The sequence below is a fragment of the Oncorhynchus tshawytscha genome, unplaced genomic scaffold, assembly GCF_018296145.1.
Source record: "Oncorhynchus tshawytscha isolate Ot180627B unplaced genomic scaffold, Otsh_v2.0 Un_contig_10417_pilon_pilon, whole genome shotgun sequence".
NCBI classification, from domain to species: Eukaryota; Metazoa; Chordata; class Actinopteri; order Salmoniformes; family Salmonidae; genus Oncorhynchus; species Oncorhynchus tshawytscha.
The window spans coordinates 111,717-134,900 of record NW_024609523.1 but is presented as its reverse complement, the minus strand read 5'-3'; the positions used below and the strand labels follow the sequence as shown (position 1 = coordinate 134,900).

The 23,184-nt window shown below is 46.0% G+C and overlaps 1 protein-coding gene across 1 annotated transcript in view; it reads right to left on the bottom strand.

Annotated features, from left to right (window-relative positions):
- Positions 1-23,184, bottom strand: part of LOC112214993 (protein piccolo-like) — a 39,534-nt gene that overhangs the window by 6,435 nt on the left and 9,915 nt on the right. Inside the window, 17 exon segments of the mRNA XM_042315709.1 lie at positions 1,532-1,759; positions 3,113-3,279; positions 4,330-4,578; positions 4,757-4,828; positions 4,981-5,074; positions 5,883-5,909; positions 7,533-7,663; positions 7,790-7,840; positions 8,106-8,344; positions 8,615-8,682; positions 10,487-10,595; positions 14,796-14,921; positions 15,499-15,574; positions 15,829-15,917; positions 18,132-18,384; positions 18,387-18,466; positions 18,469-20,254. Coding sequence (XP_042171643.1) covers positions 1,532-1,759; positions 3,113-3,279; positions 4,330-4,578; positions 4,757-4,828; positions 4,981-5,074; positions 5,883-5,909; positions 7,533-7,663; positions 7,790-7,840; positions 8,106-8,344; positions 8,615-8,682; positions 10,487-10,595; positions 14,796-14,921; positions 15,499-15,574; positions 15,829-15,917; positions 18,132-18,384; positions 18,387-18,466; positions 18,469-20,254 — 3,845 coding nt within the window.

The window sequence follows — 23,184 nt, the reverse complement described above, 5'->3', positions numbered from 1 at the left end:
AATACACATCAAAATGTTATTATGAAAAGCACCACAATACTATAGAAGACAGGCATGAAGCATACACATATGGGCAGATGTAGTGGCATACGTACAGTATCATCCCTCACACATAAACAGGACAACATTTTCAAACTGCTTCATCATTGGACACACAGAGAGAACACAAGGACATAGACACATAACGATCCAGAGAAACAGTATCAAACATTAGGCAACATAAATATGTTCACAACAGACCAAACAAAAGGCCCACAGACCCTATTACGCATTAGTAATCTAAATGTCGGACTAAGTGTGTGTCTCTGCTTTGTGGGTATAACTAATAATTTTACTCTAAAACACATTGATGTAAAGTTACTTAAGCAATTTTACATTTGTTATTCAATCATCACAATCTTAGTAACTGATCGTAGTTTCAAAACTTGAATGGTTTAAATGCCTATTTATGTGTTTGCTTTGCAAAAGTTACGTATAATAAATGCACTGTTTATATTCACAGCAACTTCTACAGTAAGTAAGTGTGTTACTGACTGGGTTTGACCTGGGTCTTCTTTGTTCCACAAGACTGTGTTAGCCACCTGAGCTAAAGCCTAGGCATTAGCTCTGAGATCTAAATGCCAAAACAAGTTCAAATCACTTCTTTAGGTCTGGCAAGGTTATACACAAAACCACCTCTGTCACATAAGTGCAGTGGTGAGATAGATTAGAGTATGACTGGTTGGTTGTGAATGGCGTGGCGTGGGATGTGTGAGTCACGTGACATGAAACTGGATCTATGCCGACGCTCTTCTCTCAGGCCTCTCGACACGATAAGAAAAAAGAAACGTTTGCTAATACCATTTAATGACCCAAGGGAGGAAAACGGAGTAAAAACGTGTACAGGTACTTTATAAAGTTTTATAAACTGCCCTGAATGCTGATTGGCTGACAGCCGTGGTATATCAGACCGTATACCATGGGTATGACAAAACTTTTATTTTTACAGCTCTAATGATGTTGGTAACCAGTTTATAATAGCAATAAGGCACCTTGGGGGTTTGTGATATACGGCCAAAATTACTGCGGCTAAGGGCTGTGTCCTAGCACTCCGCATTGCATCTTGCTTATGAACAGCCCTCAGCCATGGTATATTGGCCATATACCACACCCCCCCGGGCCTTATTGCTTAATGGTTTTATGGTAATTGCTGTCAAAGCCTGATTTATTGTTAGGGAACAATGCCGGAGCCCTGGATTAATAGTCTATTTCCTGGTATTAGCAAACTGTGTCCGCGGTCATTAAGAAATTGTGTCTCGCTGCATGAATCTCTGGCTGTGTGGCTGGCTGTGTGGCTGTGTGTTAGCTCTTTCTCTCTCTCTCTCTCTCTCTGGTCACAATCTCTCCTATTATCCCTTTCTGTCTGTTTTACCTTGTCAGATCTCTTTTTGTCTGTTGTATTGTGTCAGATCTCTCTCTTTCTGCAGGTGTGCGTTAGTAGTATCCCAGCCTGTCTCTCTCCGGCTGCAACAATCTTTGCAGTCAGTCACACGACAGAAACGTGCGACTCTCACCTCCTTCTCTCTGTGGCCTCTCTTCAGACATGGCTTTCCTGAAGGTCAGGTGTCTGCCGTCTGCTTGGCTCCCAGTGGCCGACGCTGCCAGGCCCGGCGGGGCGGGGAGCGAATCGGATTGGGCTTTCTGAATGGTGAGCACGCCCACTATGGTGTGTCTGTGGTGCCTCAGGGAGAGGCGGCCTCTTTGGGCTGGGGGTAGGAGACTGGAGGGCGTAAGGGGCGCAGGCGCGGGACAGGGTCACGCCAAGTGGGTAGAGGGCAGAGGTCAAGGCCGGGGGCAGGGGGCGGGCAAGATGGAGACTCAGAAAGCAGGAATATCATCACCATTGAAACCAGCTTTACTGTCAGTCACATGCAGCCACAGTGTGCTGTGCACAGTCGCCCCGGCCCTCCACATCACATAGGGGTGGGGCGTCTACTGATGTGCATTGTGCTCCAAAAAAAGAGAAAAGAAGGGTGGGTGGGAGAGGGGCAGCGGACTGCATGCACAGCCATATCCGAGTGGAGTAGCTTCAGAAAGCCGGCCATTTTGGTATAAAACAGAAACCAAAACAAGTCCAAAACACAGGGGAAAAAAGGTATAATGAAATTTAAACGGAGGGAGAGGGTTAGGTTGGGAGACTTTCTTCTGAGTTCATCGTTGTAAATGCTTGGATCAGGTAGTTCAAACGATTCAAGTGATATCTAAGTGTAATTCCTAGCCTTCCCTCTCTTGGACCATGACACCATGACTAGTCCAAACTGAATCAAATATACTGTGTCTACTAATCTACTGATTCTACAGTGTGTACCATGGTAGTCAATGGCTTGACCAATCATGTGAGAGCACTGGCAGTGCTACTGTGTTCGGACACTGATTGACAACTGGTCCCAAAGTGATTTTTCAAAAGCCCTACTTGTTTGTCGGGAGTCAGTCTTGTTTAAGATCATCATTGTCATTCTGTGACATTCTGTTAACTGTCTTACAACATTAAATAATACAAGAACATTTAAAAGAATGTTTGAAACAAACTTGGTTTAAGGGAGGATGATTATGCCTGCAACCTTATGAGTCGTTATTTAAACGTTTAGTTCCAATTTATGATCTAATTTAACAGAGGGTTTAGTTTCTGTTTTTAGAAACGTTAGTTTAGTTGTAGTAATTGTATATTTCCTTTTTATCAACCTTTTAACCAATGAAGTATAAAATGTTTTTAACAGCAATCTTTGTGGCTCTGGAGGTTCATTGAAACAGGGTAAACTGAGGAGTAAACTTTAGTGTAAACTCTAAAACAAGAAGTGCTAGAATACGGTAAGTGTGATGCTGGATCTACACACCGTGGGAACATACAGAAGAGAAGCAGTGAGGGGGAGTACGGAAGGCACCAGAAGTAGGACAAATAAAAAAAAAAGGGGGAAAAAAAGAAGGAAAAGGGGAAAAAGAGAAAACAAAGAAAACAGCTCAAACTGGACAGAAGGGGGAACAGATGAGCGCGAGGCGGCCATGCTGCGGAGGCTTTATTTGCGTCTTTTACTTGGTTGGAGGCGGTGCTGTTGCTGCGGAGCCGGAGCTTCACCCGTTGCTACAGCGACACCGCCGCGCCATCCTGCTGGTGTTGCCTTGCACTTTGCGGCGCGGCACGTGGAGCCGCGCGTGGCGTATGTTGGCTGTGGCCCTCGGACGGGGAAGGCTTCGATGTGCCGGGGCTACTGTGAGATTTCTCAATAGTGGGCACCTGCGTGTCTAGAACAACCAAATTCACCAATTACCATCTATCATTACCATTAAAGCTACCATCTGTTGTTGTGCTCTTCTGTTTTTACATCAGGGCTAGATAGCTACTAAGCTACATGCCACATTCTGTAGCGCCCTGTTTGAATGACCCTTTGGAAGTGGGTATTTTCCAATTGTTTGGGCCACATAAGTTTTCCACTTAAATTTTGGGTTTTCCAATTAAGTTGAGGGTTAAGACTGAGGAGGTGGGGGTTGTTTTCAAAGCCTTCCATGGCCATGTTGTGTAAGGACGGGAATGGAGGAAGCTGAGGGTAGGAAAAGTCTGAGCTGAGTGGAGTCATGGCAACAGCAGAAAATAAAAACATGGCAAAGCAAAGAGCATGAATCCAAAGCTATAATGGGTGAGTCTGAATAGTGAGGGAGAAGTGACAGAAGGGGGATAGAAAGAGAGACAGACAGAAAGAGAGAGACAGGCAGAGATAGATAGGCAGACAGAGAGAGAGAGAGAGACAGGCAGAGATAGATAGGCAGACAGAGAGAGAGAGAGAGAGACAGGCAGAGATAGATAGGCAGACAGAGAGAGAGAGAGACAGGCAGAGATAGATAGGCAGACAGAGAGAAAGAGAGAGACAGGCAGAGATAGATAGGCAGACAGAGAGAAAGAGAGAGACAGGCAGAGATAGATAGGCAGACAGAGAGAAAAGAGAGAGACAGGCAGAGATAGATAGGCAGACAGATAGATAGGCAGACAGACAGAGAGAGAGAGAGAGACAGGCAGAGATAGATAGGCAGACAGAGAGAAAGAGAGAGACAGGCAGAGATAGATAGGCAGACAGAGAGAGAGAGACAAAGACAGCTAGAGAAAATGAGAGAGAGATAAAAAGAACAAGGGAGAAAAGGAGAAAGGGAGAGAGAACCAGAACAGGTACAGATAGAGAGAAAGGAGTAGGGTAGGTTGTTCATGATGACTAAGAGGCCAGAGGGAAGGGAAAGACAGAACCTCTCCTACCCTTGGCTGGATCAGGGAAGATCCCATGGCTCCGGCTCTTGATGACCGACGACTTGGGCGGGTCCTGGTTCCCGTGGGCGGGTGTTTTGGGGGAGGCGTGCTGCGAGGGGGCTTGGGGAGTCCTGGTTACCGTGGGCAGGGGTTTTGGGGGAGGCGTGCTGCGAGGGGGGCTTGGGGGAGTGCTGGCGCCCCTGTGCTGAAAGGGAGCGCCGGTGGTGCTCTCCCTCACTCTGTTCCTTCAGAGGGAGCCAGCGTGGGACGTTATCCATGTTAGCTGTGTTGGACAGGTCCATCAACACCTAGAGGAACACCCACATACATCTCCTTTAACATCAAGAACACCCACACACATCCCCTTTAACATCAACCTCACATAGTGGATGGCTGCTTCTTATAGGAAACTTACAGCAGCATCACAGTAATGTATGTCACCCTCACAGAAGTGCTATGGACAAAATGCATGTCTCTCTCTCTCACCTCTCCCAGAAAGTCGTTGGAGGAGGACTTGTCGTAGTCCCACACGCTCACCTCCAGCAGCTTCTTCCTCAGCTGAAACACAGCGCACACACACCACACACACAACACACACACATTATTATTCCTCTAAACTCACAAATGCAGTATTCACAGTAACCAGCACACATCAAACACACAGGACATTGTGGTTATCCCAAAAGCAGTTAGTGATACTGTAGCAGTACCTGTTCCAGGTGGATGTTCTTATAGATAACAGTCTGGTTCCACTCTGGGTTCAGACTCTGGCCAGCTTGTTTTGATCTCCTCTTATTCTCAGCACTGGAATCACACACAGACAGAGCAGGCCATTAGCAAGGTATGCACACACACACACACACACACACACACACACACACACACACACACACACACACACACACACACACACACACACACACACACACACACACACACACAAACACACACACACACACACAAACACATAGAAATTCAGAACACAATAGCACGATGTTAGGGTGCACGGCACAATGAAAGGAAGTAGCGAGCTATGTTAAGATGTAGGGCACAATGTAAGGGTGTACGGAACAATGTAGGGCACAATGTAAGGGTGTACGGAACAATGTAGGGCACAATGTAAGGGTGTACGGAACAACACTGGATACAACGGATATCACAATATCAAGAACAACGTCAGGGTGAGGTACAAAGTAAAACACAATATCAAGAACAACGTCAGGGTGACGTACAAAGTAAAACACAATATTAGAACAGCAATTTAGGGTACTTTATATGTCTGACAGACATGTAGGGAAATGAGTTATGGGAAAGTGGGGAATCATATGTTAGGTCATATCGAGGTAGAGTCTACTGTAGTATGCATATTAGAACACAATCTAAGGAGGTAGGGAACAATATGAGGGCATAGGGCAGAAGTGTACAATGCATGGGAGTGGAAAGGTGTTAGAGTGAGTATATAGTGACTAGCTGGGGTTATACGCTCGTCACCAGCACCACATGCATTGGGCCCTGAGCCTTCAACTCAATCGTCATCACAATCCAGGTCCAACCTTACTACAACCTAACAGCAACCATCAAAGTCAAAAGTCAGAGTGGGCAAATCACATACCTGGCATTCTGGACAACCATGACCTGACTGAATGGGTCCAGCATGCATTAAATATAAGAACAGCATACAAAAACAAGAGTCAGTGTCAGGGGGGTTAGGAGTGTGTGTGGGGTGTGTGTGGATGTAGTTTTGGTAGAAGGGGGTGGGTTAAGTGAGTGAGCAGTGAGGGTTCAGGTGTGTGGTGGTGGTGGGGGGCAGTGTGGTGTGTGTGTATTTGGGGAGGTCAGTAACAGGGAAGTGGGCATGGGGCACAGGATATGTGTTGGGGCAGTGAGAGAGGAATGTGTCCGTGTGTATTGTGAGTGTGCATTTTCCCCCAGCGTGTGTGTGCTTGTATTTGCCTGTGTGTAACACTAGTCCAGTGGTCCATAAGGACTCCATAGATAAGAGTAGTGTAAGTGGGAGAGCTGATTACAACATGACATAATCACATTGAGCACTGAGATCCAAACGGCTACAGTGTGGATCGTATTACAAGCTATTATGAGTCTTATCGATTTCCCTGCTCTATTCCGCCTAGCAACAAGAGCAAAGGGGAAAACTCAGCAGAACTACATGGCAAAATATAACATAATTTACATCATGTTTAGGGTATTACATGTGTGTCATTTGACGCTGATTAGGTGTTAATGACTCTTCATAAAAACTAGGTATCAAATGTCTACATAGAAACAGTTCCTAGAATGGTAATTACATTTCATGTCATGTGACAGGCTTGTAACAGGCTTATCACAGTGGCATGATGGAATTGATCTGACATCAGGTGTGGGTGCATAGAACACAACATGCCATGGCCAGCTAAAATCAATCGTAAATCGATTTTAAGATGAATGGGAGTTTGTTTTAAGCTTTCCAAAATGGCTTCCTTTTGAAGTGGTCTAGCCATGGTTTTAATGGTAATCTTGGTTCTATGCATTTCTTCCGTATGAATGCGTTTGTCTACATGACCTGAAATTCCTAAGGCCTTTTACACACGTGAAACACCCTGAAACTAAACTAATCACCTTTCCAGTGTTTTATATACACTTAACACAATTACAGTAACACTTTACCACACAACCATTCAACACTGCTATCGATAATGCTTCCACTACGATATGACACAGTTCATTATTAACTCACAGTGATGCACATCTGACAAGGAAATGCTCTGGTAACATTATAGAGCATAGATACATGGACAGAGCACAGCAACAGAGCAAGTATGAGAAGTGAAAGAGTTACAGAATGGCAGTAGTGTGTAGGCTACTATAGGTGATCTGTGAAGTGTACTTAACTTCTCTCACCAAAGAGATTGTTCTCTCCTTGACTTGACTAGTTCCAGTGTTTCTGTCCCTACCTCTCTGCTATGGCCTAGAATACAAACGGAATACCACTCCTCACTGCTTGCCTGCAAACTAAACTGAATATACTTTCATTTCAAATTTTAAAAAGAGTGATATTCAGTTTTGATTCCAGACCAGCTTTCTTTCTTTGGTAGGGTTGCAGAATTCTGTTAGTTTCCCAAAATTCCCAAGTTTCCCAGAAATCCGGATTGGAGGATTCCGGATAAGCCGCTTATTCTCTCCTGACTCAAAGAATCTGCCAGGATTTTATTTAGAAACCTGTAAATTTTGTAAACCCTACTGGTAGCGTATCCAACAGACTCACCCCCTCCCCGGGAGGAGGTAGACTTTGACGAAGGGGTCGGAGTAGCCGTTGTTGTCTCGGGGGGCCAGGTTCCTGGCTTGGAGCACGTGAACAATCAGGTTCCCCAGCTGCTTGTCATAGTTGATTTGAAGCTGCAAAATCAAGAGACGGTGGAATCTCAACGAGACGACTGGCCTTAGTAAAACACCTTATGAAGTGCATGGATATACAAGCAGTGGTGAGTCAAGGAATCTCAAAACAAGGCTTGGTCAGCTGACCTGTATCTCTCCAGTAACAGGGTGGGATTGTGTCTTCACTGGTTCCGCAGACTGGAAGATGACAGAAACACATTTAGAAACAGTAAGTGTGTGTGGGTGTGCATGTAAAGAACTGTTGATGAGTACAGAATTATGCATAAGATTAGTTAGAAACGCTTTCAAACTAAAATGCATACAACATACAGTATGTGCCAATATAGAATTGCCTCTATTGAAAATTAGACAGTTCTTTTGAACATAAAATATGTTCTAGTCATGCAACCAGAAGATGACGCCTGTGTTCAATTTAGCTCCACATCATCCTCCACCCGTTCACCTTGCTGCTGTGGCGTTTCTTGCTGACGGAGGGCGACCCCGGCTGTCCCGGACTCTGGATGGCACTAGAAGTGGCCGAGGCGGCGCCTGAGATGGCAGAATGGGGTCCTTTCTCTCCCCCCACCGTGGAGGAGGAGGACGTGGCGGTGGTAGGTGGAGGAGCCTGCTGCAGGGACACCTTCTGTAGCTCTGCAGCCAGTTGTTTCGGATCCACCCCCGGAGACCTGGGGGGTCTGTCACCTAGAGCACAGACACACACGTATGGAACACAAATTCACAAAGAGAAACACACACACATTTGAAGTTATGGAATCATTCACTGTGGTAGAGGCCATAGTGATTGAAATATTCTAGTTGCAGAACCTTAAGGGATTTTGTACCTTTAGTGAGGAGAGTCGAGAGAGAGGGGAAGTTGAGAGGGAAGGTAAAGAAAAATGAGAGAGAAGGGGAAGATAGCAGAGAGAGAGGGGGAGGACACCCTGGGGTGAAGAGGCTAAGCTCTTACTCTACCTGGTTTGCTATGGTCTGGGAGATCAAGGTGCTGAGAGCCCTCTGAGTCAGCCAGCATGTTCAGATCTCTGAGGGAGAGAGAGCGAGAGAGCGAGAGAGCGAAAAGTGAGAGAGAGAGAAAGTGAGAGAAAGTGAGAGAGCCAGATTGAGCGGGTAAGAGAGAGAGAGAGAGACAGGTTGGGAAGAGAGAAAAGAGAAAACAATTGTGTCAAAAAGAGAGGACAGAGATGAGTGGGAGAGGGAAGTCACCAGTAAAGTGAGGGAGTGCGAGGCAATGAGATTAATTTAGAGAAGACTGAGATTTTAAAAAGAAATGTATTCTATGTGAATCAGAAACAACCCACTCTAGAGAACTACTGAAGCTAATGAAGACTGCTCACTTCCAAATATTTGAGGTGGAACCCCCGCAAGGCTGTTATCAGTGAGTGTAGGTGGCTGTGCTCAAATATATATCTTAAGGCTTAAATTCCTCCTCCTCTATCAAATCATGACAAACGACAGAGTGAGAAGAGAGAGAGGAAGGTAGCTGGACAGAGAGAAACTGAGAAGGAGAGGGAGATATATCGAGAGAGAAAGAGTGACAGGAACAGAGAGAGAGAGAAGCCTAAGACCAATAAGAAAGGGAGAGACAGTCACAGAGAGAAAGTGGGACAGAGAGGGAGAGACAGTCACAGAGAGAAGAAAGTGGGAAAGTGGGATGGAGAGGGGGACGGAGAGTCACAGAGAGAAAGACGGAGGGAGAACAGTGGGATGGAGAGGGAGAGACAGTCACAGAGAGAAAAAGTGGGACGGAGATGGAGAGACAGTCACAGAGAGAAGAAAGTGGGACGGAGAGGGACGGAGAGACAGTCACAGAGAGAAAGTGGGACGGAGAGGGAGACAGTCACAGACAGTCACAGAGAGAAAGTGGGACAGTCACAGAGAGAGGGAGGAGAGAGGAGAGACAGTCACAGAGAGAAGAAAGTGGGACGGAGAGGGAGAGACAGTCACAGAGAGAAAGTGGGACGGAGAGGGAGAGACAGTCACAGAGGGAGAAAGAAAGAAAGAAGAGGGAGTGGGACGGAGAGGGAGAGACAGTCACAGAGATAAGAAAGAGGGAGAGGTCACAGAGAAGAAAGTGGGACGGAGAGGGAGAGACAGTCACAGAGAGAAAGTGGGACGGAGAGGGAGAGACAGTCACAGAGAGAAAGTGGGACGGAGAGGGAGAGACAGTCACAGAGAGAAAGTGGGACGGAGAGGGAGAGACAGTCACAGAGAGAAAGTGGGACGGAATGGGAGAGACAGTCACAGAGAGAAGAAAGTGGGACGGAGAGGGAGAGACAGTCACAGAGAGAAGAAAGTGGGACGGAGAGGGAGTCACAGACAGTCACAGAGAGAAAGTGGGACGGAGAGGGAGAGACAGTCACAGAGACAGAGAGAAAGTGGGACGGAGAGGGAGAGACAGTCACAGAGAGAAAGTGGGACAAGAGGGAGAGACAGTCACAGTGGGACGGAGAGGGAGAGACAGTCACAGAGAGAAAGTGGGACGGAGAGGGAGAGACAGTCACAGAGAGAAAGAAAGTGGGACGGAGAGGGAGAGACAGTCACAGAGAGAAAGTGGGACGGAGAGAAAGTGGGAAAGGGGAGAGGGAGAGACAGTCACAGAGAGAAAAAGTGGGAAGTCAAGAGTGGGACGGAGAGGGAGAGACAGTCACAGAGAGAAGAAAGTGGGACAGAGAGGTAGAGACAGTCACAGAGAGAAGAAAGTGGGATGGAGAGGGAGAGACAGTCACAGAGAGAAGAAAGTGGGACGGAGAGGGAGAGACAGTCACAGAGAGAAGAAAGTGGGACGGAGAGGGAGAGACAGTCACAGAGAGAAGAAAATATGCTCACAGTCTCACGCAGAGTTCTGCCTCGCCACACTGCTGTACCACAAGCCCCTGCACTTCCTCGTAGGTCTTCCCCGTCAGAGGAAGCTCGTTCCACTCCAGCACCTGCATTCCTATATTCACACACACACACACGCATGCACGCACACACGTACACAAACATAGTTAGTTTACCATATAAAATGTATCACACCTAATTCTCACATTCGAAAACTGAAACCAATTAGCTAAGTGTAAAGTGTATCACCTCACACACATACAGAAACACACCACACCATCATCGACAACACACAGTACCAATGAGTCCTGTTTTAACACCACAACACACTGCTGTGCAGCCTCCTATAAACTCGAACTCTTTCTCCAACAACCCCATGCTTCGAAGAAAGTTAAACCACATGACCACAGGGTCAGTAGCAGGGTTTGGATCAATTCCATTTCAATTCAGTCAGTACATGAGATCACATTCAAATTCTACAATTGAAAAGTGTTGCTTTGTCAAGTCTTGTACTGAAGTTTTGATTCACTTCCTGAATTTAAATGTAATTGACCCTGGTCAGTAGAGGTCAGATCAGGACAAAGCACCACAAACTCACACACGCACACACAGGCACACACACACGGCACACACACGGCACACAGACACACGGCACACACACACACACACACACACACACACACACACACACACACACACACACACACACACACACACACACATACACACAGGCACACACACACACATGGCACACACACACGGCACACACACATGGCACACAAACAGACCAGTCCTACAGCACTGCAAAACCACACACACTCCGTGCTGTCCAGCAGCACTCACACAGGTGAAAGCGAGTCTTGACGTAGGCAGCTAGACTCTGACTGCGCCGGAGCTCCTGAGCTGTGTTACCCACATGGAGTTTCACACTAGTTACTCAGTGACACAGTATGGCAGTATGACTCATCACACACACTCGGTCTGAGCCTTCGCACCTGCTAGAATTGACACAATTCTTTATTCACACCGCTCACTGTGAGAAACCATGTTCCAAAGTTTCAGCGGAAGTGTCACCTTACACAGAGACACTTTGTTTGGAACGGACACAGTCATAGCTGCAGCACTCCATGGTAACGTTTTCACTGGCAAAAGGATGAGCTCTGCTAGAATGAAAGGTAACAGTGTCACTAGGCTACTACCCATCTCCTTCAGGCCTGGATGTTTTAGTCATCGGATAATAAATACTACTGGTGAATGCAACTTCCTGGGATCATCCTAAATGTGTGTGCTAATGAGTGCATGCAGGTATGTCGAGTAAGAAGAACATGCATTTGATTTGAATGAGGATTGATGATCTGCACTGTTTGGAGATGGACACTTATCTGGGCCGTGTTCAGTAGGGAAAACATTTTGAAACAGAGAGGTACTGGATCTGAATTTGTACAATAAGAAGAACACAGGTGTTCATTTTCAGCAAAACGTTTTGCTATGGTGTGTCCCCGAATGAACACAACCCAGGTGTTGACTGTATGCAGAAGAGGTTGATGATGGTGCCTCCATAGCTGACCTACTAGACGAGTGCAGAGGTGAGATCCAACCTGTCACAGCATTGATAAATACACACCGGTCCAGACCAACCTGTAGTTAAAGATCATTCTGATACAGCTGACACAGAGGAACAGCTGTTATTCAAAATGTTATTTAACATTTATTTAACTAGGCAAGTCAGTTAAGAACAAATTCTTATTTACAATTCAAGTCCATGATAAATCAGAGAGAGAGGGAGGAAGGGAGGACAAAGATAAATTGATGGAGGAGAGATTGGTCAGGTGCAGGGAAGAAGGGACAGAGAGAAAGCAAGAGGGAGGGAGGGAGAGTGAAGGAGGGAAAGATGAAGAAAATGGGGAGAGAGGGCACACACACTCCGAATGCATGCATGCACACACACATAGCACAGACACACACACACACAGTGTGACAGATGGATGGCCCTAGCTCCCACCAGGTGGCTCTGAGCTGTATCTCTTCCCTCTTCTCTTTACAGTCCTCCGACCCACCTCTCATACATCAGGCCCCAGACAGCCCCTACAAAGGCAGGGGCCACAGCCGTGCTAATTCACAACTGTCCAGCATGGACCCTGTACAACCCCAGACTGAGACAGAGAGAATGAGAGAGAGACCAGAGAGAGAGCGAGAGAGATACCAGAGAGACCAGAGAGCGAAAGAGAGTGAGAAAGAGAGAGACCAGAGAGAGAGACCAGAGAGAGAGAGATCAGAGAGAGACCAGAGGGACAGAAAGAGAGAGACCAGAGAGACCAGAGAGACCAGAGGGACAGAAAGAGAGAGACCAGAGACCAGAGAGACCAGAGAGACCAGAGGGACATAAAGAGAGAGACCAGAGAGAGAGAGAGAGACCAGAGAGAGACTAGAGAGACAGAAAGAGAGAGACCAGAGAGAGACCAGAGGGACAGAAAGAGAGAGACCAGAGAGAGAGAGACCAGAGAGAGACTAGAGAGACAGAAAGAGAGAGACCAGAGAGAGACCAGAGGGACAGAAAGAGAGAGACCAGAGAGATAGAGAGACCAGAGGGACAGAAAGAGAGAGACCAGAGAGACCAGAGAGAGACCAGAGAGACCAGAGAGAGACCAGAGGGACAGAAAGAGAGAGAGACCAGAGAGAGACCAGAGAGACAGAAAGAGAGAGACCAGAGAGAGAAAGAGAGAGAAAGAGAGAGACCAGAGAGAGAGAGACCAGAGAGAGACCAGAGGGACAGAAAGAGAGAGACCAGAGAGAGACCAGGGGACCAGAGGGACAGAAAGAGAGAGACCAGAGAGACAGAAAGAGAGACCAGAGAGAGACCAGAGAGACCAGAGACCAGAGGGAGAGAAAGAGAGATACCAGAGAGACCAGAGAGACAGAAAGAGAGAGACCAGAGAGAGACCAGAGAGAGAGAGACCAGAGAGAGACCAGAGAGGACCAGAGAGAGACCAGAGAGACAGAAAGAGAGAGACCAGAGAGACAAGAGAAAGAAAACCAGAGAGAGAGACCAGAGAGAGAGAGACCAGAGAGAGACCAGAGGGACAGAAAGAGAGAGACCAGAGAGAGACCAGAGAGAGATCAGAGGGACAGAAAGAGAGAGACAGAGAGAGACCAGAGAGAGACCAGAGGGACAGAAAGAGAGACCAGAGAGAGAGAGACCAGAGAGACAGAAAGAAAGAGAGAGACCAGAGAGAGAGAGACCAGAGATAGAGAAAGATACACAGCACCACACCGCGTGGTCTCCCTCCAGTCAAATCAATAAGTCTCATGAAAGTCATTTCAGTTAATAGGACATAGCCATCCATCTTCAGGTAGTGTTGTATTGACAACTGGCCAGGAGTGAGACTGTCGAGGGATAAATGGACAATGCTTACTGCTTGTTGTGCCTAAGGCCCCTTAGTTTGGATTCAGATCTATACAACTCTGGGCCATAGCCCTACCACTGAGTTTTAGCACATTCCCAGAGGTGTAGTAATGAAATAATATGGGTCAAGACCTGAACGAAGGTCAAGATGACAGGAGTAAAGTAACAGAAACTCTAATGTGAGTATTGCTAAGCTGGAGTAATAGTTGCTAACTTACAAAGCCATTCCGAAACTTAAAATGCATTTTGAGCTTTGATTGAAGAAAACCTGTAATATCATTACATTCAGAATGATGAAAGCGCTTGGGTGAAATATCTCAAACCTTTCGTTCTCTAAAGCTCCCCCTCATGGACCATTACCTGGAGGTGACAAAACAAAATGCAAATGAACTTCTATTTTTGTCGTCTCCGTGTCGTTCCTCTCAGTCCTCACATCTCACTCAAGTCAGATTCCTCTCAAACCATCTGTCAGTGAGCCACTGCTGCATTCATACACACACACTAAGGATAGAAAATGACAGGAGAGAAAGGTAAACAGAGAGAGATATGGATGGATAAACAAAGGGATTTAAGGAAACAGACAGATGGAGAAAGACAGATAGAGTTACGAGTCCTTCTTCTGATAAGAATCCAGGCTTGGACTTGATTCTTGAACTGATTGATTCATAAAGGGAGAAGTACATTTCACATGTAGAAATGTCTCTCTCAAATGTTTTTTTGAGCAACATAAGCGCTTGACTGATATACCCATTTTGCACCTTTTCATATTCATTATGGCCACGCAGAAAATGAAAACAAGCATTTCTTATTGGACGAGTTCAGGTAGTCCCTTCCTGGTTCAGTCAGTTTGGTGCCTAATGAATACGACCCAGGAGTGCAGTATATATCCCAAGATTTGTGAAGTTAACTTACCCTCTAGTATCTTCCCAGTCTGTTGGGCAACTCCTCCAGGTAAGACTTTAGCTACGTAGGCTCCGATGTGTCCGTTGGTCCCTGGAACCTCTTTACCTCCCACCACTCTGATACCCAATCCATTCCCTGGAAATGAAGAGGTAGAAACCCCCAAATGAGTGAGAAGCATGAACACACACAACTATACACATGCACGTACAGTGGTCAGACACCCATTAAGAGTATGCATGCACAGGAATATGTATCCAGTGTAGAATGTAGACACACACATGTATGTACACGCACGCACTCACACACATACATACAGTACATACACACACACACACACACACACACACGCAGAAACACAGTCGTTTAGAGATCAGTCATTTAAACTAAAGAGTAAATACACGCTTATCACACTGACACAGTCACCCAAATCACACAGACAAATGGTTCATTTTAGCACTTCTCCACATTAACAAGCACCTTCTTTGTGGCCTGCTGACTAATTGCAAAAAGCTAATCCAGTGTGTCAATGATACGCCATTTTGAGCCAGGATGGATGACTGATGAGAATGGAGATGTGCCAAATCAACAGAGGAGCCACGAAATGTCTACCCCATTTTGGGTCAAGACCAACATTAAGACCGGTCACTGCGTGAAGACAGCTGTGTTTATGACAGATTGTGTCCATGTGCAAGGTAAACTGTGTTTCCCTTACCTGACACGCTGCGGTCCTTGGGATCCCTCTGCAGTTTGACTCTGGTGTGAGGAAAGGGGTAGTAAACACCCTTCCCCTGAGAGACACGTACAGGAAACTACATAAGTGTTTTATAGGCTATTACACCTCAACAGACAGCTGCAGTTACTGATACAAATGCATGCTTGAAAATGGCTCCACAATTATGTAGTCATGAATATATATGTAATTAGTTTGGGTTATTTATGCAAGAAAGAATGAACAGTAAAGCATTGTTTTAAAAGTGTGTGCATATGGGCATTTCTCAACTTTATGACTTGTGCCGTGTGTGGGTTGGTGCGTGGGTGTCACCTGTCTCCTGTCCGGCCCTTGTCCGTTCTCTGGTCGTCCCTCGCGGGGTTTGTCAAACCAGTCCGTTTCCTCTCGCCGTAGGTGGTAGGCTTCAGAGACAAATAGGCCATGATCATTAACCCTGTCAATCAGTCCCTTCTAACCTATCAGTGGGGACAAGCTTTCTGATTGGTTGGAAGAGGATTGCATGCTGGAGAGGGGACGGGCAGTTGAAACAGGAAGGAAAAGAAAGAGGCCTCCAAGAAAGGTACAAATTTAGGGAATTTCAAGATATAAATGACAAGCAACTAAATGAGAATACTTTTCTGATGAAATATTTAACGCCAGGGGTAACTTTAACTTATCTTATGGTAGATGTCATTTATTGGCATTAATGTTTGGCATGTTTTTCACACTATCATGCCAACCTGACCAATGCTCTTTTTAGTTAATATGGCACAGTATAGGGTTAGTCTGTTTTCTTTCCATAGTTTATAACAACTGGCACCAGTTACTGTACAGTATGTAACCATGGTAACAGTCTGACGTTTAGACTGGTGTAGCTCACTTTTAGAGTGCTTGTAAATGTGAAAATAGATGTTGGCTTATGGATGATTGACAGGTAGGGGGCAGGGCGGGGCAGGTTAATGGAACGCCCTAGAACTAATACTATACCGTTTGGGATATTCTCATGTGATTGTCGGTGATCATCTCTGTTCAGTGCCAGCATGGAGTCACTTAGGGCTGTAACCAAGGGAAATTGATAAACATGGAGTTTTCTGCCCTATATGACATCATGTAGGTCAAAGGGTCAAGTTCTACACACTTATTATGGGATAGGGATATTGGATCTAGGGGGTTTATTTCCTGTCATGACAAGACCTATTGGCACAGCGGTAGATTTTTTTGTTCATATGCATATGAAATCAATTAAACAGTGTTATGAAGGGAACTGTTTTAAAGTAGACATGGTTGTCAGCAGAATAGAGATGGAGACATAACAGAGAGGGAAAAGAGAAAACTGTAATGCCTACATTTTGTTAGAGCATGCGTAAAAGACCGGAATAAAGAGTGACATCACAGAATCAGGAAGAGCTTTGTTCATGCTACAATAAACATTATATTCCCCATGCAAACATGTACAACAAAGGTATGACACCGATGCACGTATTCAGACAAACACATGCAAATCAAATGTATTTATTATAGATTAACAGAACATGCATTAACATAACATGCATTGGAAAACCCTTAGAGATGGATATGTAAGAAAGTGAGAAAGAATTCTAGAAAAGAGAGAAAGGATCCTTCCCATATCATCTAGAAATTGTCAAGTGTATTTCATCCAAATAAGAAATACTGCACTGATGCAATGATAATACTGTATGTACCTAACTACCACAACAAAATACATTTAAACCCCCTAATAGATCTGTAATAGGCCTGTCATAGTCTAAATAGATCATGTATCATGTAACATAACGTGTAGTGTTCACACAGATACAGATTCCTATGAATGTCCTCACCTGAAATACTGAATTTGAAATAAATATCAAATATCTGAAGGACAAAGCAATAAACACATTCCATAACATTTTCTAGCCAGAGGCACTTTTTCAATTGATCACTTCAGAGAAAGCGAGGCTCTTTTCCCATTTCCCTGCACCATCTGACCTGAGCTTTCAAGTAGAGGGATTATTCTACTCCCAACACCTGGGCATTAGATAAACAAGCAAGTTGTGAAATACTACGGAAGTCCTCTAGGACTTAAAGTACAGAACCATGTTTTCAAGTATGTCAGTTATAGAGCAGAAATGACAACATGTAGCAAACAAAACTGCTGATCAGTTTCAGAGACAGAATGCTATTGGAGGAAGGATACCTTCTGCATATCTATAAGTGATAGAATATTTTAGAGTAACATTCATAGAGATTAAATAGGAAAATATATATAATGATTCCAACGAAGACACAATCGCATGCATTTAGAGATCAGAAGAGACCCAAATGAGGAATTAAACACCAAAGGACATCAACATAGAAACATACAAAATACAGTAATTACATTCAGTAAAGTCAACTTGTCCCTTGTATTGAGACTAATACATCAAATCAAAGGAAGAGGGAATGAATACATTCAGAAAAGACAAAAGATGAAGAAACCAGTAAAGACACAGATAAGACATAAAGAAAGTCAAAGGTCATGGGTGGTGCAGGTGGGTGGTTCATTGGGTGGCATATTGGATAGTATATTGGGTGTATACAAGCAGAGTCAGTTTGAAATTGAAAGGAAACAGTTCTGAATTGATGCCATTGTTGTTTACCTTCACCGTCCGACATGGTGCCCTGGAGGTCGTCCATCAAGACGTAGCCCCGACCCCTCGTTGGCTCTTCCCTCAGGTGCTGCTGCTGCTGGGAGTCCTGCAGGGAGAGGCACGAACCAAACTGGTCCCGTGAGTCGGCCGAGATGGGTGGCAGGGGCCCCGCCGACGCCCGCGCCATGCCCATAGGCTGGCCCACAGGACTCAACGGGCTCTCCTCCTCAGAGTTCTGCGCCAAGATGGGGATGCGCCCCGGCCGCCCTGCACGATGGGCAGGCTGGTGGGCTTGGCACGCCCTGATGGCATCTGGTAGCTGTCTGAGGCCGCCTCGCCGTCCCCTTGAGCCTCAAAGAGGAACTGGATGGGTCCCGTTTGAGTGAGAGATCCAGGCCATAGACGGAGTTGGGCCTAGAAGAGGGCCGTGACCGGCTGCCACTGGGGTAGGATGTCGAGTCCAAGGCCAGGCTCTGGCCGAAGTTGAGCGAGCCAGCCAGGTTGGCACCCAACGTGGAGCCCAGGTACTTCTGCTGCTCTGCAATGTTCTTGCGTAGTCCAAAGGTGATCTCGTCCTGAAGGAGCCGGCTGGATCTGGGAGAGGCGCTAACATTACTGGACCCTAAATAGCTGGTATAGTCTGTCTCCAGACTCCTGCCGTCTTGCATCGAGGAGTACTTGGAGACTTTGGGGTCGGTCAGCGGGGCTTTGTGCTTCTGGTACAGCATGGATGCCGGGAGCTGCTTGGCTGCCTGCTTCTCTAGGGTCAGCCGGCTGATGCTGTATTTCTCCGTCTTGGGGTAGTGTCTTTGGGAGTAACTCTGGGAGGAGGAGACACCCGAGCTGGGGGTGCCGTAGTAGTTGTGGGAGAGACCCGTCAGCGGGTCCAGGCTCTCTGTTCCCCCTGTGCTCCTCCGGAACTCCTGCTTCAGCTGCTGCTTGAGGAGCTTCAGCTCGTAGGGGTCGTCCATGGAGTCCTCATCGTCTGGGGTCTTTCCATACCCGGAGTGGAGCCTGGAGCTGGAGCCCAGGTAGTCTGTGGAGGTCAAGTCGGCTGCACTTCTTCGCAACAGCCTTTCTGCCTTAGCCAGCTCCTTCTCGGCCTGGGCGTAGCTGGATGAAGCCAGACTCGTGGAGCTCTTGGCCAGCTCTGCCGCATCTTCTAGGAGGACGTAGCTTCGTGGAGTGTGGTGGTGGTGCTCCACGTCTCCATAGAAGGAGTCGGCCGACACGTTGGACATGGGGCTGCCAGCCATACTGCCCCCCACCTCCAGGGCCCGGAGGTCCAAGTGGTTACCGTACTTGTCGTACCTGACCCCTCCCATGTAGGCAGAGGACACGGGGTCGGGCTGTCGGCTGATGATTTCGTACTTTGACGACGCGTCCAACTCTTGGATCAGGGCCGCCTGCCTGGCTGCCTTCTGCTGGAGAAGGAGCATCTGGTGGTAGCTCTGCTGCTGGGAGCTAGACAGGGATGGGACTGAGGAATAGATGGACTGAGTCTGGTAGGACTGGGGAGACTGGTAGAGTGACTGCTGCTGGTACAGCGTCTGGCTCAGTGGGTACTGGTACTGGGAGTACGTGCCGTACTGGGCCTCGTGTGTGGTCTGTGGTGGTACAAAATCATCCAGCTCTGACTGGGGTGCCGTCCTGGGGCGCTCCAGCCCGTGACTTCCCATCTCATCATCTTCTCCACTGCCACGGCCGCTCCGTGTCTCCCGGATGTTGCTGACCTCGCTGTCTGACATGTAGTCACGATCCTCGGCCACGCTCTGCAGGTAGGCCCGCTCCCTCTTCTCCCTCTCCTTGAGGAGGGCGTCTTTCCTGCGGTTGATGCCCATCTCCAGGTAGCGTAGCTTGGCGTCGATCTCCTTCTCTTCTTCGTCCAGCTCCGCCTGCTTGTGGCGGAGCTTGGACGACTCACGCTCCACCATGTCCAGCTCTCGGTCGATATCCTGCAGGATCTTGGCCCTCGCCATGTTGGTGTTGCGGCACATGCGACGGCGGGCCGAGCCAGTGCTGTAGGCCGTCTGGCCGGCGGCTGTTGCCTCCTCCTCCGAGGGCGGGTTGGGCAGGGTTCTCTTCACCTTCTTGCCGGTGCCAGTTGGGGTGCTGCCCGATGAGCTTTTGCCCTGGCGGAGAAAAAAATAAAACAAACAAATAGTTATAAAAATTTGAATAAATTGCTTCTTTAATTATTTATACTCAAATGTCACATTGTGATTTCACACTGAATGGGTACAGCATCTGAATGATGACTTTCTCCAAACCTTTACTACATGGACTAAATTAACCGGAAAGAAGTGTTAAATCTTTCATGATTTCAATTATCTGATTAAATTAATGGATGACTAAAATAGAAGAGGATCTCTATCCCGGTGTCTCTGTGTCCTGATTACAGTCAGACACGGACAAGAATCTGGTGTGCTCAGAGTGAGGGAAAGCTTATTGAGAAACACAGCATATTGACTGCTGGTGAGTTTCACAGGAAGATACTGTATGTGCTCCTGGCCATAAATGTTACTCACTACCTTAAGAGCAGCCTCAAAATATGTCATTTATTCACATTAAACACCTATGGATCTGTGGCATATCATTACTTTCCTACAAGCTCAGCTGTTTGTCAACCCCTTGTATGTACAGTATGAGGAGCTCAGTGGTGTATCACTCAGGCAGAAAACTGATTTATATACCCCGGGAGAGGGCCAGAGGTAAAATGAGAGGCTTGATTAAGTATGTATAATGTTTGGCTGGTATACCATACAGTGCCTTCGGAAAGTATTCAGACCTTTTAACTTTTTCCACATTTTGTTATGTTACAGCCTTATTCTGAAATGGATTAAATAAATAAAAATCCTCAGCAATCTACACAATATAGATATAAAACATTTACAGTACCAGTCAAACGTTTGGACACACCTCCTCATTCAAGGGTTTTTCTTTATTTTTATTATTTTTTACATTGTAGAATAATAGTGGAGACATCAAAACTATGAAATAACACATATGGACTCATGTAGTAAACCAAAAAGTGTTAAACAAATCTAAATATATATTATATTTGAGCTTCTTCAAAATAACCACCTTTTGCCTTGATGACAGCTTCCTAGAGCTGGTCGCCCAGCCAAACTGAGTAATCGGGGGAGAAGGGAGGTGACCAAGAACCCAATGGTCACTCTGACAGAGCTCTAGAGTCCCTCTGTGGAAATGGGAGAACCTTCCAGAAGGTCAACCATCTCTGCAGTACTCCACCAAACAGGCCTTTATGGTAGAGTGGCCAGACGGAAGCAACCCCTCAGTAAAAGGCACATGGCAGTTTGCCAAAAGACCCCTAAAGACTCTCAGATCGTGAGAAACAAGATTTTCTGGTCTGATAAAACCAAGATTGATTGCCAAGGATCACGTCTAGAGGAATCCTGGCACCATCCCATCGGTGAAACATGGTGGTGGTAGCATGTTGTGGGGATGTTTTTCAGCGGTAGGGACTGGGAGACTAGTCAAGATTGAGGCAAAGATGAACAGAGAAATGTACAGAGAGATCCTTGATGAAAACCTGCTCCAGAGCACTCAGGACCTCAGACTGGGGCATAGGTTCACCTTCCAACAGGACAACGACCCTAAGAACACAGCCAAGACAACGCAGGAGTGGCTTTGGGACAAGTCTCTGAATGTCCTTGAGTGGCCCAGCCAGAGCCCACACCTGAACCCGATTGAACATCTCTGGAGAGACCTGAAAATAGCTGTGCAGCAACGCTCCCCATCCAACCTGACAGAGTTTGAGAGGATCTGCAGAGAATAACTGGATTAACTACCCAAATACAGGTGTGCCAAGCTTGTAGCGTCATACCCAAGAGGACTTGAGGCTGTAATCGCTGCCAAAGGTGCTTCAACAAAGTACTGAGTAATTTTTTATATTTTTTTACCTTTATTTAACCAGGCAAGTCAGTTAAGAACAAATTCTTATTTTCAATGACAGCCTAGGAACAGTGGGTTAACTGACTGTTCGGGGCAGAACAACAGATTTCTACCTTGTCAGCTCGGGGTTTGAACTTGCAACCTTCCGGTTACTAGTCCAATGCTCTAACCACTAGGCTACCCTGCCACCCCTAAAGGTCTGAATACTTATGTAAATGTGATATTTCCGTTTTTTATTGTAATACATTTTTATTATAAAAAAAACTGTTTTTGCTTTGTCGTTATGGGGTATTGTGTGTGGATTAATGGGGGATATATTTAAAAAAAAAAACATTTTAGAATAAGGCTGTTACGTAACAAAATTTGGAAAAAGTCAAGGGGTCTGAATATTTCCAAAGGCACTGTCTCTGGATACCGCCCAACTCTAGTATTTATAACCTACTGTAAGTATATATATTACTTAATCATCTTTCAGTACATTTTGACTATGTCTGCAACCGGTCCCATGGAAACAAGTTGAATGAAAAACAAATGATATGAACACACTTCATGGTGTTTATGAAATTCAAATGTTCTGTTTTAATACAACTAGTAGATACTAAAGGAATAGCTGTAACCTTTGGACCAAGTCATTTGCAGTACCTCAAATATATCCTGATCTAGTTAGTCTGGTTGGAAAGAAAGAATGTGGGATATCTACCAAGGATGCTACCAGTCCCCAATCACATTGAAGAGGCACAGTGCAATGACTCAATGTATGAAATACGAAAAATGGAAACTCTTCTAGAAAATTGCCTCCAGTCTTGCAGGCTTTGCCTTCAAACTAAAATGCCAATATAAATATATCAGCTTTAGTGCAGCAATGCCTTTGAAAGGGCATTCTATGAGAGGCTCATATGAATTTAGACAGCAAACTCGCCAAATGAATAGCAAGCTGGGGGCTACATTAGATGTGTATGAGAGAAACGGAACTGCAATAAGACATCATTTTCAGGGCAATAGTGGAGTAGTGTTATGACAAGAAGTGCAACCTGGAAATACATCCAAATCTGGTTTCAAAACAGAACAGAAATGCATCCAAATCTGGTTTCAAAACAGAACAGAAATGCATCCAAATCTGGTTTCAAAACAGAATATTATCCTGGAT